The sequence below is a fragment of the Penicillium atrosanguineum genome (genome assembly GCF_028827265.1).
Source record: "Penicillium atrosanguineum strain IBT 20685 chromosome Unknown utg000008l_segment0_segment0, whole genome shotgun sequence".
NCBI lineage: Eukaryota > Fungi > Ascomycota > Eurotiomycetes > Eurotiales > Aspergillaceae > Penicillium > Penicillium atrosanguineum.
The window spans coordinates 1,501,944-1,517,654 of record NW_026623140.1 but is presented as its reverse complement, the minus strand read 5'-3'; the positions used below and the strand labels follow the sequence as shown (position 1 = coordinate 1,517,654).

The 15,711-nt window shown below is 51.8% G+C and overlaps 7 protein-coding genes across 7 annotated transcripts; 3 read left to right on the top strand and 4 right to left on the bottom strand.

The window, feature by feature from the left end:
* Positions 1-167: 167 nt before the first annotated feature.
* N7443_010076 (GTPase-activating protein GYP6) lies at positions 168-2,647 on the bottom strand (the record flags this gene model as incomplete). The annotated part of the gene is made up of 6 exons (XM_056890132.1): positions 168-1,402; positions 1,461-1,603; positions 1,654-2,165; positions 2,246-2,404; positions 2,459-2,576; positions 2,625-2,647. 6 exons carry the CDS (start codon positions 2,645-2,647, stop codon positions 168-170), a joined length of 2,190 nt encoding a protein of 729 aa, XP_056736623.1.
* A 227-nt stretch (positions 2,648-2,874) lies between these two features.
* Positions 2,875-4,311, top strand: N7443_010075 (uncharacterized protein; the record flags this gene model as incomplete). The annotated part of the gene is made up of 1 exon (XM_056890131.1): positions 2,875-4,311. One exon carries the CDS (start codon positions 2,875-2,877, stop codon positions 4,309-4,311), a length of 1,437 nt encoding a protein of 478 aa, XP_056736622.1.
* An 840-nt stretch (positions 4,312-5,151) lies between these two features.
* phzA (putative serine/threonine protein phosphatase) lies at positions 5,152-6,736 on the bottom strand (the record flags this gene model as incomplete). The annotated part of the gene is made up of 2 exons (XM_056890130.1): positions 5,152-5,313; positions 5,369-6,736. The coding sequence occupies 2 exons, from the start codon at positions 6,734-6,736 to the stop codon at positions 5,152-5,154; spliced, it is 1,530 nt and encodes a 509-aa protein (XP_056736621.1).
* Positions 6,737-8,605: 1,869 nt separating this feature from the next.
* N7443_010073 (LSM domain-containing protein) lies at positions 8,606-9,019 on the bottom strand (the record flags this gene model as incomplete). The annotated part of the gene is made up of 2 exons (XM_056890129.1): positions 8,606-8,809; positions 8,909-9,019. 2 exons carry the CDS (start codon positions 9,017-9,019, stop codon positions 8,606-8,608), a joined length of 315 nt encoding a protein of 104 aa, XP_056736620.1.
* A 781-nt stretch (positions 9,020-9,800) lies between these two features.
* Positions 9,801-10,477, bottom strand: N7443_010072 (uncharacterized protein; the record flags this gene model as incomplete). Its single annotated transcript, XM_056890128.1, has 2 exons — positions 9,801-10,219; positions 10,321-10,477. The coding sequence occupies 2 exons, from the start codon at positions 10,475-10,477 to the stop codon at positions 9,801-9,803; spliced, it is 576 nt and encodes a 191-aa protein (XP_056736619.1).
* A 634-nt stretch (positions 10,478-11,111) lies between these two features.
* N7443_010071 (protein MEMO1) lies at positions 11,112-12,334 on the top strand (the record flags this gene model as incomplete). The annotated part of the gene is made up of 3 exons (XM_056890127.1): positions 11,112-11,266; positions 11,333-11,401; positions 11,455-12,334. 3 exons carry the CDS (start codon positions 11,112-11,114, stop codon positions 12,332-12,334), a joined length of 1,104 nt encoding a protein of 367 aa, XP_056736618.1.
* A 1,489-nt stretch (positions 12,335-13,823) lies between these two features.
* Positions 13,824-15,630, top strand: N7443_010070 (glycoside hydrolase family 71 protein; the record flags this gene model as incomplete). Its single annotated transcript, XM_056890126.1, has 4 exons — positions 13,824-14,069; positions 14,165-14,669; positions 14,752-14,944; positions 14,994-15,630. The coding sequence occupies 4 exons, from the start codon at positions 13,824-13,826 to the stop codon at positions 15,628-15,630; spliced, it is 1,581 nt and encodes a 526-aa protein (XP_056736617.1).
* Positions 15,631-15,711: the final 81 nt, after the last annotated feature.

The window sequence follows — 15,711 nt, the reverse complement described above, 5'->3', positions numbered from 1 at the left end:
GCATTATTTATTACTCTTACGGGCCAGACATGCTCGTCTGTCCTGTACTCTGTACTGCTGAACTTGATGTGTCCTGTTATTCCCGCGAGCCGCTCCGAGATCGAGATCGAGATCTATCTTCCTAGCTACATATAATCCCATAGTTCACCGTCCATGGTTGCACCCCCTTACAGCGGGCTCCGAGCCCCACGGAGACTGTGCAGTGCCAGTTCATCATACTCGGCCTCGGTTCCTGGGTTTTCTTCTCCGCCATTCCCGAATAGTGGACTACCTTTGCCTTTTGTTCGGGGGGGTTCTTGATGCCGTGTCTGTTCCGGTGGTACCGAGGCCGAACTGACAAAGGTCGACAAGTTCCGGCTACCTTCTAGCATCCAGGAGAACCCTGCATCCGACAGGGATGGCCGGATAAGATTTGGCTGCAACTTTTCGGTCTGGCCGTCAGGGTTCTTGCTGTTGGTGGCGGTGCTGCCAATCCTGGCGGTTCCATCTTCAGTGCGCCCCGTAGCATCCGGGCGAGTTTGAGGCGTACTTTGCAGATCCTTTTGCGCCACATCTTCAGAAGTGTTTGCTGCGGATGAAACCAGTGGTGATGGCGATGGCGATGGCGATGGCGATGGCGATGATGATGATGGCAATGAAGATGCCGAGTCAGCCGTCTCGCCAGCTATTTCTGGGGGTTGCGGCGCAGAGGACCGCGGGAGTGATAGTGAAGAATCCTCGAGACAACACCGGACCGATTCAGCTCGAGCTAATGCCTGCTTCACTGCATCATTGGAATCCGAGTCAAGGTCTTTCGTGGTAGCAAGTTCGGAACGAAGGTCTTCCAGGGCATCGCCCAACGCACTCGCCAGCTCCTTATTCCTTTCCTCCAAAAGACTAATCTTCTTTTCTAGTCCAAGCTCGGTAGGCGTCGGTCCCTTGAGCACTGCGTTTGGTACTAATGTAGAAGAGGGTCTGCGAAGTGACGGTCCGGTGCGAGGGCCTGGCTCATACTGCATAGTTTGCATGTTTCTTCTGGCTTCAGTCACGGCTCCACGAACGGCTTTGGCCACGCCCCATGCCTCGGTGCGACGCTGAATGCCTTGAGAAACATCCTGGAGAAGTGTCTCAAGACCCTTAGGGCTGTTTCTAGTAGGCGATGAGGTGGATGAATTGCTGTTGCTGCGATTCCGGAATTCCTCCCAGAGATGAGCCGCTCGAGCAGGTCTAGTCCTGGAGTGGCTAGGGCGCTTTGATTCTGGCTCTCTGCCGGAGTATTTAGAGATGATAAAGCTGCCTCGCTCCGCAGTTGGGTTTTGTTCTAGATAGAGCGCATCATGCACGAAAGTTTGGGGTGTATGTGGCTCGGGAGGTGGGTATCGTAACAACATTGACAATGCACCTGAGTAGTCCGCCTTGAGTACTGTAGGTGAAACATTAGTGACGCAAATACATAAAAACCCCTGGGACGTTTTTCTTACATTGCCAACGAATCCGGAGCAGCATCGCAATGCATGTGAAGTCCACGAGATCTGATCGAAGCCCATGGGCAAACAGTAGATCCCACATCATGAGGACATCATCAAATGGAAATTCCCGTCCAAATAGAAGTCGCATCCAGCGACTTGGTATCGGGTTAGCACAACCTTGGGCGACCGTGATCAAGGTACTCACGTCAAAAATATCTGAGGCAGTACGTCCACAGCATGCAGATGTTCCGCTAATTCGTGGTCTATAATCGTCAGGGCCTCGTTGTGAAGGTACTGGCATCGGTTCACAATCGGAATGACGTCGATCTCGCCATTGGCTGACCGAGTCTCGCTGTGTTCGTAATATATGCGAGCTGTCTGCATGACGCAAAGGAACAACGTGAACGAATCGTGTTCCACAAACTTGGGGTTGAGAAGGTCCAGCATCGAGGCATCTTCCTTGTTATCTGTCAACCGTTTTGAGTCCGGCTGGACAGAGTCTCGATCAATGGCCCAAAGTATCGGGGCCACGAGCTCGTGCATACCCTGACGATACCCAACATCCAAGTTAAGTTTCGAGTAAACAAACAAGACATCCGTCAGTTTCTTCTTTGTCGCTGGATCCTGAAAGAAAAGGTTCTCTTGCATGCATCGGTCGACATCCTGCGCAATTTCTGTTTGTAGTTTCTCGTCGTTGCGTAGTGTTTGCCACGGAGACTAATATTTTGGGGAGAGTCGATCAGAACAACACTCTCGGTGCATAGAGAGCACAGCACATAAGCCAGACAGTGGCTTACCTCCTCGTCGTCCGCCAGCGGATCAACAGTAGACTCCACATCATCCGGATGTTCAATAAATTTCAGAAAATGGGTACGAAGCGCCTGGTACGCCTCTCGTGACTCGGCAAGCTTCTGTGACCATTCTTCCCGCTCGAGGCCATCGAAGAGGAGAAACACCTGCAGAACAAATGAGTGCGGTGTTCAACACCATATCATATGATGCCCACGGACCTTCCAGCAAATCGACCTCAGCCCATCGTTGCATAGTTTTCCTCCCTGTTCCGCTCGGAGGGCTGTCCGCAGGTCGGCGGGCGTTTCATTGTCGGCAAACAGGATCTCCCATCTCTTTCTGTAGCGAGTCAGCACTATCCATCACATCTTTGTCCTGAGTAAGCACCTGGTCTCCTCAATAGTTCTCATGTCATGCAGCTGTGACTTGGGGAAGTGGAGGAAGGAAAGGAACCGTCGATGAGGGGAAGACGATAATGTAATCCGCACCTCTTATCGCGCCGCAACGATTCGGAGACCCTGCACGTCTCCGAACCCAAGCTCGGTCACGAACTCATTCGAGATCGCAGGAATATTGGAGGCGTTCCGACAGTCTCAGTTCCATGTCATCCCCCGACTCTTTATGATCCACGATTTCAATGTCCGCAGACTTGTGGGCTGAGTTCGGCCAGGGTTCCGGCTCTGCGCAAAGCTCCGGCCAATCCCAGAATACACAACCACAAACAAACTCATTGATCTCCGAATTTGATCAATCTGATGACATATTCTTTGGCGGGCCCCAGCTCAGCAATCCTAAGTTTTCCAATACGAGTGTGCCGCCGCCTCAGTATACGCCTTCAGCTACCAGGCAGCCCCCCACCTTTCAGGCATTTGATCTGCCTAAACAACACGACAGTGATATCCTATTCGATGCAGCCGAAGACACGCCCGCGAGTGAGGAAGACAATGATTGGGGTGAATTCGAAGGTCCAGAAGAAAGCGCAGAACATGGCCAGCTGAGTATCTCTACGGCCATAGCACAAGAAGGGAAAGCTCCTGGTCCCAGACCTCAGACTCAAGCTCCGAGAGATTCAAAAGTCCCCACAACAATCGATCTACTAGATTCTGCACCAATTACACAGCAGCTTCCCAAACCAAGGCCAAAGACAATCCCCGAAGCCAACAATCCTCCATCAGAACCATCATGGGACGACGACTCGTTCGGTGACTGGGGTGATTTCACCGACGGGCTTCCTACAGCCTCAGCTCGAAAGAACCCAATCCCAGCGAAAGCTCATCAACCCATAAAGCTCACCCCTCCACAACCAGCCTGGGACGACACCTTCGAAGACTGGGGCGACTTCACCGACGGCCCAAGTACAGCACCAGCGCCAGTACCCCAAAAGTCAACCCCCAAACCAACCTCACGGCCCTCAACAACAAGCCCACCACCACGAAGCTTCATCTCCTCAACACCGAAATCACCCCCAAACGTTCGACCAACCAATATCCCCCCACCATCCGTCCTCCTCGAACTCCTAGTCGACCTGTTCAACAACCTCCAGAAAGAAGCAGCCGCCGCAAAGCGCCAACCAAACCATACAGCAGCAACTACGATCCACAACACACTCGAAACAGCATCTCGCATCATCGCCGGCCGCACATTGCGCTGGAAACGCGATACCATCCTTAGCCAAAGCATGCGGATCGGACCAGCTGGTAAACCAGGCGGAATGAAATTAAGTGCCGTAAACAAGCATGAAAATGTAAAAGAAGAGCAAGATGCTGTGGATGCGTTGTCCTTATGGCGTGAGCGCGCTGCTCTGTTTAATGCCGTTATCCAGACTGCGGGTCTACGGCCTATTCCGCCTATCCCGGGGCCCAGTGCATTGAAAGTCATTATGGCGAAGCCGGAGCAGGGGGGTATCAAAGCGGGACATGCTTGTGCACTTTGTGCGTTGAAGAGAGATGAGCGCGTACTGAAGGTTGATGAGGATGTGCAGGATAGTTTTGGAGAGTGGTGGACGGAGCATTGGGGGCATACAGGGTGTCGGATGTTTTGGGAGAGGAATTCAGGACTGCTTGGGCAGCGATGAGACAGACGTACATACAAATACAAGTAATTTGAAGTAATTTACGTTCAAATTTGGTCAGAGAAAAGTATGAATTATGAGATCAGAAGAATAGCAGATTACCCGTTACCGAGGTGAACAGAGTAGATCAAGACACGAGAATGGATATCGCGCCAAACACCAGTTCCTTAAGAGAAGAGAATAGATACATGAGGAGAATATCAGGATCAGAATCAAAACCAGAACCAGAACCAGAACCAGCGCAGGCCAAGCGTACAATGAGCAAGGAATTGCCCAGCGGTGAATCACGGGGCAAGCCAAACCAGTCGAGCTGGAGGCGCACCGCGGCCAATTGTGAGGGCCACAGGGAACACGGTACGTGAGATATAGAGCCAGTCCCACGCGTCGTGCAAGCATCTCTGGTCGTCATGGGATCCATGTGTTCCTGCGCTGGAGATATTTTTGTCTCCCAGGGCGGGATCGAATCAATTTTCTGTTTCTGTTTCGGGCCCACGCGAACTGTCCATGGACAATCGGCGCTCTTGACGGAGCAAACGGATCCCAGAGAGAGTCAGCATTGAGCCGGAATCCAGTCACGGAAAGGCTTTCAACGCGGCGGAGTGAAGATCGGGTCAATTTCGGGTGGTGACTGCAGCTGCGATTGAAATAATGGCGGATTGCAGAGGCCATGAGGACAGGCACTCGACGGTAATCAATTTTAAAAACTTTGGGCTGAAGGTGCCGCAGGCTTTGGGGAATCATGATCGTCAGCGTCTGAAGTGGCAGTGTACGTGGGTCTTGGCATCGTGGTACAGCGCCAAAGCACTTGGCACACGATAAGAGGCACACGCAAGGGGGGGTATTTCAACTTACAGGACTGTTCAGAATGCTGTTTCGCTTGGTGCGTCCTTTTTTGATGTGACTCTTCAGCGCTGCTGAATCCAGGGGCTTCAACAGTTCGAAACTACACAGGAGCTCGCCGGAGACCGACATGATAGCACCCCAATTGTCAAATTCACCACAATACTGTTGAATTATCAGCAACCGCTCTGGATAAGATTGGAGAGAGGGGGAGACTTACATTAGGAGCAGAGAATACCGTCACCAGGATCCGGTCCTGGTAGAACTCATATCCATCCTCGACCACCATGTGTGCACGGCACACCAAATCAAAGTCATGACGCTGCAAAAAATTCATGATAACCTTCTTGCCGAAACAATAACTCACACCCCGTTCATTAGGCTCCCAGTCTTCTTCCATATCTGCAGGATCACTCCACAAAAGGTCGTTCAGCAGCCCATAGTCGGGCACATCGGTGGGCCGGGCAATGCCCCGAATATCATCCATATGCGACAGACTGGGTGAGAGACCGCCGTGAACGCAGAATATCTTGCCTGCAACGATGGCAGCAATTGGGAGGCAATTGAAGGTGTCGATGAAGGTCTTCCAAACCTTGATATTGCAACGCCGCTTACACTCGTCATAGAATCCGTAGACTCGAGTGACGTTGGCGCACTCGTGGTTTCCTCGAAGCAGGAAGAAGTTTTCTGGGTACTTGAGCTTATAACACAGCAGAAGAAGGATGGTTTCCAGACTCTGCTTGCCTCGGTCGACATAGTCGCCCAGGAAGAGATAGTTCGAAGCTGGCGGAAATCCACACATCTCGAAAAGTCGAATCAAATCGGTATATTGACCATGAACATCGCCGACAATCTTAACGGGGGCAGACAACTCCAACAATGCAGGCTGGGAGAGGAAGAGCTCCCGCGCAGCCCCGCAGATGGCGGTAATTTCAGCATTCTTAAGGCAAACGGTCTTGGTAACTTTCGCAGAGTAACCCGCATCCAACAATCTGGAGATCATGTCATCCAGATCGATCGACTTCAGAGCTCCCATACCCATACCGGGAGATCCGGAAGTCTCGATATTGGGGTTGAGAATGAAATCCAAAATGGGGTTCAACTGGTTCTCCCGCTTGATCAGGATGGACTCTCCTGCGACCTGAGCAGTTCCCGCAGGAGGTCCGCCCGATGGGGGAGCATCCGATACATGGTCCACCTCACCACTCTGTTTCATGGCATTCGAATCCTTGTGGCCTCGCTTCAAGCTGGTCGACAGCGAGGGAGAGGGCGGGGGCTCAGGAGACGCAGGCCGAGAGGTGTCCGCCGATCCAACTGACTGGGTGGAAGAGAGACCGGCGTTGGAGCCGGGTCGGCTGTTGGAAGATTTGACGGAGCCCGCATCCGATCGGTCATTCTGGCTATCGGTCTTGGAGAGGGCCGTAGTCGAACCTCGGGGGCTGTCTGTGCTTCGGGCTCCGGGGATTTTGGAGCGAATGGATCCACGGAAGGAGCGGAGAGATTCTTTGGTGTCGGATTTCGAAAAGGACGGGTACGACTGCAACGGGTCGCCCCCGTCGGCATTGTTCTTGGAATGCGACTGACCCATCACTGCAAGGCTGGGATGTCTGCCAAGCTTGGACTGGGGTGATCGCACGAAGGGCGTTCAAACCACAACGCCGAGAAGTTCCCCTGGCGGTTGGAATGTCTTGGCTTCCAACTTCTGGGTGATTCCAAGTATATTAGGATTGCAGATTCTCGGTGCAAGGGTCAAGAGTCCGAGTTCCGAGGCAGGGGAATTTTCTGGATGGAGCTCACACCGGCAGGCTTTGTTTCCCCCGGGTAGGAGAGACGAGGTTGAGGCCGGCTGAGAAGGAATGAATTAGGGATATGGATCGAGCAACCGCAGGATCCTGATGTAATGGCGATGGACTGGGCTCGAGGCGGTTACAAAGGGGCAAAAAGGGCAAGTCGAAAAAGCTGGGCAGGTCGAAAAAGCTGGGCAGTGTGGGCGGAGCTCCGAGGCACGGGCTGAAGCTGCACGCGGGATCAGTACAAACGCGACCGATACGCAGTGTGGCAACAGGGCTGACTCTCCACACGAGATCAACGGGTTATGTGGAGGTGGAAGTGCAAAGCAAGGGAGGAAATGGGGGAGTGATGGAAAGTCAAGTGGATTGGCGGGTGGAGGAATGCGTCATCATGGTGAATTTGAGGAACGAGGTATTTATTCCCACGTCTAGACACACGAGGGGTTGATGGAAAGTGAGGCAACCGATTTTCACATTACTTACCGTCAACAAAGGATGAGTAGAGAGGAAAAGAGAGAAGAGGGGAAGATTAGTCTCCAAGTACTCCGCCACTATCGGGATGTGAGAAGGTACATTCCAAAGCGTAAAGTTTCCCAGCTCAGTTGCCTCCGGTTCTGGCCACAGCTGGATTCGGGGAAATCATTATCTAATCCCGGATCATCCCCGGGCCGAGCCATTTTGGTGTTCTGGGCCTTTTTAGTAGATTTTAGTATAGATGGGTTGTATCTATTTTTATTCTTTGCGTAGCTTGATTTAGGGTTTGTAGATGTGTTCATGACTTTTGTGAATCGATCGTATTTTTCTTTTTCAAGCTTGAGAGTGGGAAACACGGAAACAGTGGAACTTCCGCCTTCCCCAAACCCAACCCCCATCGATAAGATAAACCACGACGCATCATCCATTATCATTAGATTCGATCGGACTGACTAGTACTATACGAACGAGCGTGCACATCTTAGCTGACTCTTAATTGCTTTTTCCGTGCCTATCCGGCCAACACAGGGGAGCTTAGACCTCCGGTCAGGGCTCCTATCAGAGGCGGCGGGCATTAGGCTGAAGCGCCGCCTCCGGACCCCACCGATCATTACAAAGAAGAAAGTAGATATGTATCATCTTATCCTGGAGCTGAACAGGTGTGATATTTTCTAGGCAATAAGCAGATGGTCAGCGAGAGACCTCGAGCACTTCGGCCTTGTTGCACATTGGGTGATATGGAGTCGCGCATGCATTTGATCATGCACGAAAGCCACACCACTGCACACCACTGCACACTCCTGTGCGCCAAGGTATATCCGTGGCGGAGACACCGCCTTTTCCCCTCCCCATATGGACAGGATCTCGATAACGGGGACCTGCTGGCCAAGTCGACATGCCCTGCGGTGCAGCTGCCGTGTTCCCCGAGCCACGTTGATTGAATAGCAGTGAGTAATGACCCGCCTAATCATCGACCTTGGCGGCCCCACGTTCAAGTTCTCGTGCTGGCGGAAGAAAGGACCAGGGTGGCAGGGGAAAGTAGGGCAGAAAACCGATGAAGGTCGAGGCAGCATATGAGAGCCAGTGGGCTTGGCCTGTCGGGGTCAGGCGTGTTGGGGTCGGTTCTCATTGGGAGGGTGTAGGGTGAAAGTAATAAGATGTCTCGTGAACACGAGCATCGTCCAATACGAGTCCTACTCCAGCTCAATCTTCGTAATGTGTATTCCGGGGATCACAATTAGTCCGATGAGGCGGTTAGTCATGTTGACCTTGACAGTGGCGCTCTTATTTTCTGACGTCTTATCCCACGACTCTGTCTCCTTTGCCGCAGCGGTTTCTATGGCTGAGGGTGTCGGGAAACGGTACTCGAAGGAGTTGGAAAGGATGACATTTCGTTCCTATGGTGCAAAAAAAACCCCCATCAGCACAGTTCAGAAGCCCGAGGAGTACGATTGAGATCGAACCGCCTCCAAGATTGATTACGGAGAATCGCTTACCGCATCGGTACATTTGAAGATTCCAACGAACATGCGACTATCTGTGGTGTGGATGCGCAGCTGGCGACCGAGAAGACCATCCAGGTATTGAACACCCTGTTCAGTGTCCATTGTCGAGGCCTTGTGATCGAGGTGCGTTGAGAGAGTTTCGACGGTTGTCACGACCAAGTTTCGAAGTGGCCAGTCTCGGCGCTTGTAAAGATTGAAGATCAGGCCAGAAAGTTGGCGGAAGGTATTCCAATGGACTATCAAGTGTGCTTTAGCAGAGCCTGGCGATCACGCGTTCAAGGTCATGCAGTCGGTGGTTTGACGAAGAGAGACATTTGGCGCAGGAGACAGCTGTTGTGGTGCCTGAGGTTACTAATGGGCGGGGCGCAACAGTACTCGTCGTTACAAGGAACTACATACCTATTAGGCCTTTACTGTAGAAGATGAGAAGAAAATAAAACACTGTTTTGGTCAAAGTATCCACAATATTTTCCTTGTCAATTGTGCTCTTGAATAATCTCTGGTCGTATTTGTTTCAAGCTCCAGAAGCACACGTGCCTAACGACCTCATCAGGTACACATCCAATTTTGTACCTTAAAGTTGTCAGTCTTTACAACTCCTGCCCTCGCAAATATGATGACTGGAATGGCTCGAAGGCTGTGTGGACTAAGTATGTTCATTTCAGATATTCATCCTCTCGTCAACTAGTTAACCTAATGCACCCAGCAATACCCAACACAAACACCATGATTATACAACGCCAGGTCCTCACCGAGGACCAACCCAGAATAAGAAACCCTCGTTCCCAAGAATGCAAATCAAAAGATAACCTGGGAAGAAATGGTGCTTCCCCATATTACAGCGACCTGCGCTGAATTGACGACACAAAAAACAGATGGAGAATTACATCCATCCCATTACGTCTATATTGGAGGCTGGGTTTGACCGTTCACTGCTCTGATCAGTGTCCATATCGACATCCATATCCATATGCATCTGGTTGACACCGGGGCTCATTGTCTCGCTTCCACTCGAGCTACCAGCTGGGTTCATGAATGCTTGACGTCGAAGCATATCGTCTCGGTCAATAGCAGTCTCATTGGCCCGGGGTGCCAGCGCCTGACGTGAAGGGCGAAAAGACGACGCCACTTGAGGTCGCGGCTGGAAGAATCGCAGAAGTGTTTGCTGTCGCGGATCCACGGTCTCGGGGGAGGGAAGGGTTGGCTCCGAGTCCATGGCCTCATCGATCGGGCCAGTCGACGTTTCCATTTGTTGTTGTGGTTGCTGTTGCTGGGCGGAATAGATCCAGCGGAGGGTTTTCTCTGATTCGGTCAGCTCTGGTTACAAGCTGCATTGTGGTCGCGTGCAAGCTATAACAGCTGCTCGAGAATGTGAAGAAGGGGAAATCTGCTTGATTACTCACCATATACGACGTCGTCACTGGGACGTCCATCTCGGAAACGCTTTCGGGTCCGGCTGTTAAGGTGTTGAGAGCCGTCAGCCATGCCCCATTCGCTGGGCGCGAGAGCTGAAGGAGCGAAAGGCATCGCCGAGAAAGAAGCCTTGCGCTTGAGGGACATTGTAACGAGGGTTGTTTTAAGTTGAGTTGATGTCTGAGAGGTCCCCAGTGACGATTGGGCGCTCTGAAACCAGCTCTGAGGTGGAAGAGTCGCAGAGTTGCATTCGAAGGGTAAGGTTGGCTGGGCTGGGGAATGCGCGCCAGATTCGCGTTGACCGGGATACGCTAGTCTCATTCGGGCCATATTGCTTTTCCGATCAGCTCTATATTTCCATCTATACTACATTAATTACACATGAAAAGCCGTAGATATATACATCATACCACAGACATAATGTAATTGGCACATCTAGGGAAATAAGGATTCCTTGGATTCTGACGTTAAGTGGTGCACGCCACGTCATGGGCATACACGGAAGCCCGTGTCCATCCATCATGACCAACATATGCAAATCGTTCACGAAATAAATTACCTGGCATTGATTCAAAATGTCTATACCGTGTTTGAAGGTATTGACCAGTTAAAATGCCATTAGGATCCTTCTTTCATTCGGCATGCCGTAAGCTAGAGCATTCGGTATCCCGCAACCAGCTCCACTAGAAGGCCTCCCCGCTTCTCCTCACATGGATTCGGCGATCCATCTAAGCTTCCACGCTTCACAACATCGACCTCAATATAAGACTTACACGCCATCATGTCCTCCAGAGATGCTTCCCACGCCGGGTCCTGGTACTCTGATAGTACGCGGACCCTTACTCGGCAGCTGGATGACTGGCTGGCGCAGGTGCCGGACAGGCTGGACAACATCGGATCCCTCCCAGTTCCCGGTGCCCGGGTCATCATCGCACCGTATGTCTTCTATAATAAACAGCAAGCTTGATCAGAGCTAGGAGATACCTGATACTGATCTACTAGACATGCGGGGTACTCTTACTCGGGACCTTGCGCGGCCTACGCATACAAAGCGCTCGATTTGACCAAGGCGTGAGCATATCTTCCGAAGCTTTCATCTTGAAAATATCTAATCAGATCACCAGGAAGCGAATCTTTGTCCTGGGCCCTTCCCACCATTATCCGCTCTCGACGCTCGCCCTTCCTCAAGTCACCTCCTACTATACCCCGCTCTCAGAGGAGCCACTTCCGCTGGACACAGAGCTGATCGCCAGGCTCTTGAAAACGCAAGCAACTAAGCCAAATGGAAGCAAGGTCAGCTTTACTACTATGATCCAGTCTGTCGACGAGGAAGAGCATAGTATTGAGATGCACCTACCCTACATCCACCGTCTCCTGCAGCTACAGCACCCGAACACCCCAACCGCACAATATCCACCATTGGTTCCAATAATGGTGGGCAGCACATCCGCTGGAACAGAACAAGCATTCGGTGCTCTTCTGGCTCCGTATCTAGCCGATCCCTCGAATGCCTTCGTCATTAGCTCAGACTTCTGCCACTGGGGTCTTCGCTTCCGCTACACATACTACGTCCCAGCCGCTCCCAAGCCAGGACCTCGGCTCCCGATTTCCAGCGACGCCCTTCCCCAACCCGGGACAAACTTAGACGTCGTATCAGAGAGCATCGAATCAGTCTCGGCTGGACACGCCTTGCAGCGGCGAGATCGCATCCCAAACCAGCAACCAGCCATCCACGAAAGTATCTCAGCATTTGATATTGCCACCATGGCAGCCATCACAACCGGATCGGCAGAGACCTTCTTGGATATTATTGACCGCACAGGGAACACCGTCTGTGGTAGACACCCGATTGGCGTGATCATGGCGGCGCTCGAGGTTGTCACGGCGGATAAACCGGCAGGCAAGCAGGGCCAGTTCCATTTCCTGCGGTATGAACGTAGCTCCGATGCGGTGGATGTGAATGACAGCTCTGTGAGCTATGTCTCTGCGCTAGCTGCTCTTTAATCTGCCCCCCGATGGCAATGTTTCTTTGCCGTACGCAACCTGAAGAGGAAGTGACCTTAGAGTGGCAAGACGCCCAATGGAACCTAATTCTGGAATTACAATGTTCTACAGAGGTGTTTTTCTCTCGTGAAAGGATCGAATATAATCGTTTCCAAGAATTTAGATTCAGAGCAACGGGCGAGTTGGCACCCGGAAATTTCCAATTTCCCCAATGTCCCGTTCCCCGGAGTTTCTTATCAGCTGACAGTGGGAGATACTTCGCCTGCCTCCTATTACTGGCCCTCTGGCTATGACTGGCGATATCGTCTGTGTCTTTCCAGCATCCGGCAGGTCCCCCCCCCCCGGCAAAATTTCTGGCAGAGTGCTCTATCACAAGATCAAAACTCAGCAAATGCTCTCTGGGGTGTGTCGCACGAGTCCAGAAAAAGGGGATATCCAGCCGTTGCATCGGAGAGACCGGTGACAGATCCGAGGCTCACACTTACGAGCCAGCTGACGTATACTCCGATTCGAGATAATGATGCATCCAGAAGTAAAAAGGTCACCAATCAGTAGACCTACGGATTAGAGTTCAGGACAGGTATTCACGGGTTGAACCCTTTAGCGAAATTAACTACCGTGGGTTGCACAGTCGGCTTTGTGTACGCGGAGACTACCATCCATCTCCCCAGCATGCAGGGCCTTGTTTGAAGTACGACCAGCGTGGTTGACCCCGTATCAAGCAGTGCCTGACAACCCGATCGGAGACATCAGCCTTATCGAACACTCGGCAGATGAAACCCGTAGATTTAAATGCACGGAATCAAGGGCGCGAGCTGCAATTGGTAGTTGATTCAAATCCTAAGACTCCGGGCAAATCAATCTGCGACACTCAATCAGCCACCGGCATCATTCAAAGGTTATTATGAAACGCGGCGATCCTTAGTCTACTCCCCGGCGCTAGTGGTACATAGGTGATCGTGATGGTTATCCGGTGTTCATGTCACACCAAGTCGCTTCAATGTCGCCTGCCTTTTCCTTTTGTTCTACTTCCTGCTTTTTGCCCTCCGAAGGCAAGACTCGTGGGTGGATTGGGGTGTATAGCCAGCCGTGACGGTTCATTGTTCATTGTTCACTGTTCATGCGACTCGTTAGCGCCGAGGACCACGTCTGACAGCGTGATACTGTTACAGTCATGAAATTCCCCGTGATGGAGTTGATCTGTATTCTAAGCGCTCTTTGGTTGATTCCGGTTGATGGCTGAGATTTCTAGGGGTCGCAGGATAAGGCTGCAGGGTCGAAGGGTTGAAGGCAAACAGGGGTCTTCCATTTATTGACGCCTTTCCCTCAATCCATTTAAATTTATCTTCATTGTCTTCACACTCACTCTTACACTCCTTTGGTAAACAGTCATTCCTTCACACAGCTCACAGCTCACAGCTCGTATCTTGTATTTCATTCCCTTGCACTTGCACTGACAAGCCCCACCTGTCTCACAAGTCGCGAAACCATGCTGTATCCACTCCTTCTATCGGCCCTGATAGGGCTTTTATCTGTAACCGCTCTAGCGTGTCCTCTTCCTTCTGAGACAACTGTCTACATCACTACAACTATCACTGCGCCGGCTGGTACTGTTCCAACTACTGATCCTCCGACTACCACGACTACCACTCCCACTATGACGGCTATATCCTCAACAGTCCCGTCTTCGACTCCAACTGGATCAACCGACAGACTGGTGTTCTGTCATTTCATGGTGAGTGCCTCGTATCGGAACCCGAACTCTTGGGCCCCGATAAGCAAACCCGATATTGAACCCGAGACCAGATTGGCATCACCAGCAACCGCCAGAGCTCAGCAGAGTATGACGGTGACATGAAACACGCCAAAGCACTGGGCATTGATGCCTTCGCCCTAAATATTGGAACAGATTCCTACACCGACACCCAACTCGGCTATGCCTATGATTCTGCAGCTAGGAATGGAATGAACGTCTTCCTCTCCTTCGACTTCAACTGGTGGCATATCGATCAGGGCAGTGCCGTCGGTGCCAAGATTAGAGAGTACGCCGACCACTCGGCCCAGCTCAAGGTTGATGGCAAGATCTTTGTATCTTCCTTCTCGGGCGACGGCGTTGATGTCTCTGCTATGACTTCTGCAGCTGGACAAGACCTCTTCTTCGCGCCTAACTTCCATCCCGGACAAGGTGATTTCAGTGCTATCCAGGGTGCGCTGAATTGGATGGCGTGGCCCAATAACGGAGATAATAAGGCTCCATCGGATGGCAAGAATATTGACGTGGCGGATGGCGATCAGGCTTATATGAATGCCCTGAAAGGGAAGCCATACGTTGCTCGTAAGTTGTTTGTTGTCGAGCTTGGATGTTCTATTTACTGAGTTTATAGCTGTCTCGGCGTGGTTCTCGACCCATTTTGGAGACGAGGTCTCATACAGCAAGAATTGGGTATTCCCCTCCGACCTTCTTTGGTATAACCGCTGGCGGGATATTTTGCAACTGGGTCCTCGATTCGTGGAGATCATTACTTGGAATGACTATGGAGAATCACACTATATTGGACCTCTGTCGTCGCCTCACACTGACGACGGATCGTCCAAGTGGGCGATGGACATGTAAGTATCCCCCACGAACCATGAAGAACCATATGTGCAGGTTACTGAGCAGACAAAGGCCTCATACCGGTTGGCTGGAGATGTCCAAGCCGTTCATCGCAGCCTACAAAGCCGGCGTCACCGACCCGATGGACTACATCACCGAGGAGAAGCTAGTGTACTGGTACCGTCCGACAAAAAAGGACGTGGACTGCGATGCGACAGACACCACCATGCAAGGCAACCCAAACAACTCTAGCGGGAACTTCTTCCGTGGCCGGCCCAACGGATGGGAAACCATGACAGACGAAGTATTTGTCGTCGCACTTCTCAAATCACCGGCTCGCGTGCTCGTGCAGTCGGGCGACCAGTCACAAGCCATCCAAGCGCCTGCAGGCATCAGCGCGCATTCTGTGCCCATGGGCGTAGGCCAGCAGAAATTTGCTGTCACCCGTGATGGACAGACGATACTCTCGGGAACCAGTCTCAAAGACATTGTCGACACCTGCGTGTGCGGCATCTACAACTTTAACGCGTACGTGGGAACACTGCCGGCACCATCCACGATTGACCGGCTCCAGCCAGCTGGGCTGGCTATGTTCTCACAAGGGTTGAAGGTTGCGTGCCCAACGAATACTTTGGGGGCGAGTTCCAGTTCTGTCAGGAGCGGGGTTCCAGTACAGACAGGATGGAACGGGAAACATTAAGCTGCAGGATCAGCAAGTAAAACTGAATGTACACAATGATCAGTGATCAGTACAGAATTAACAGCATAACAAAATGTCAAC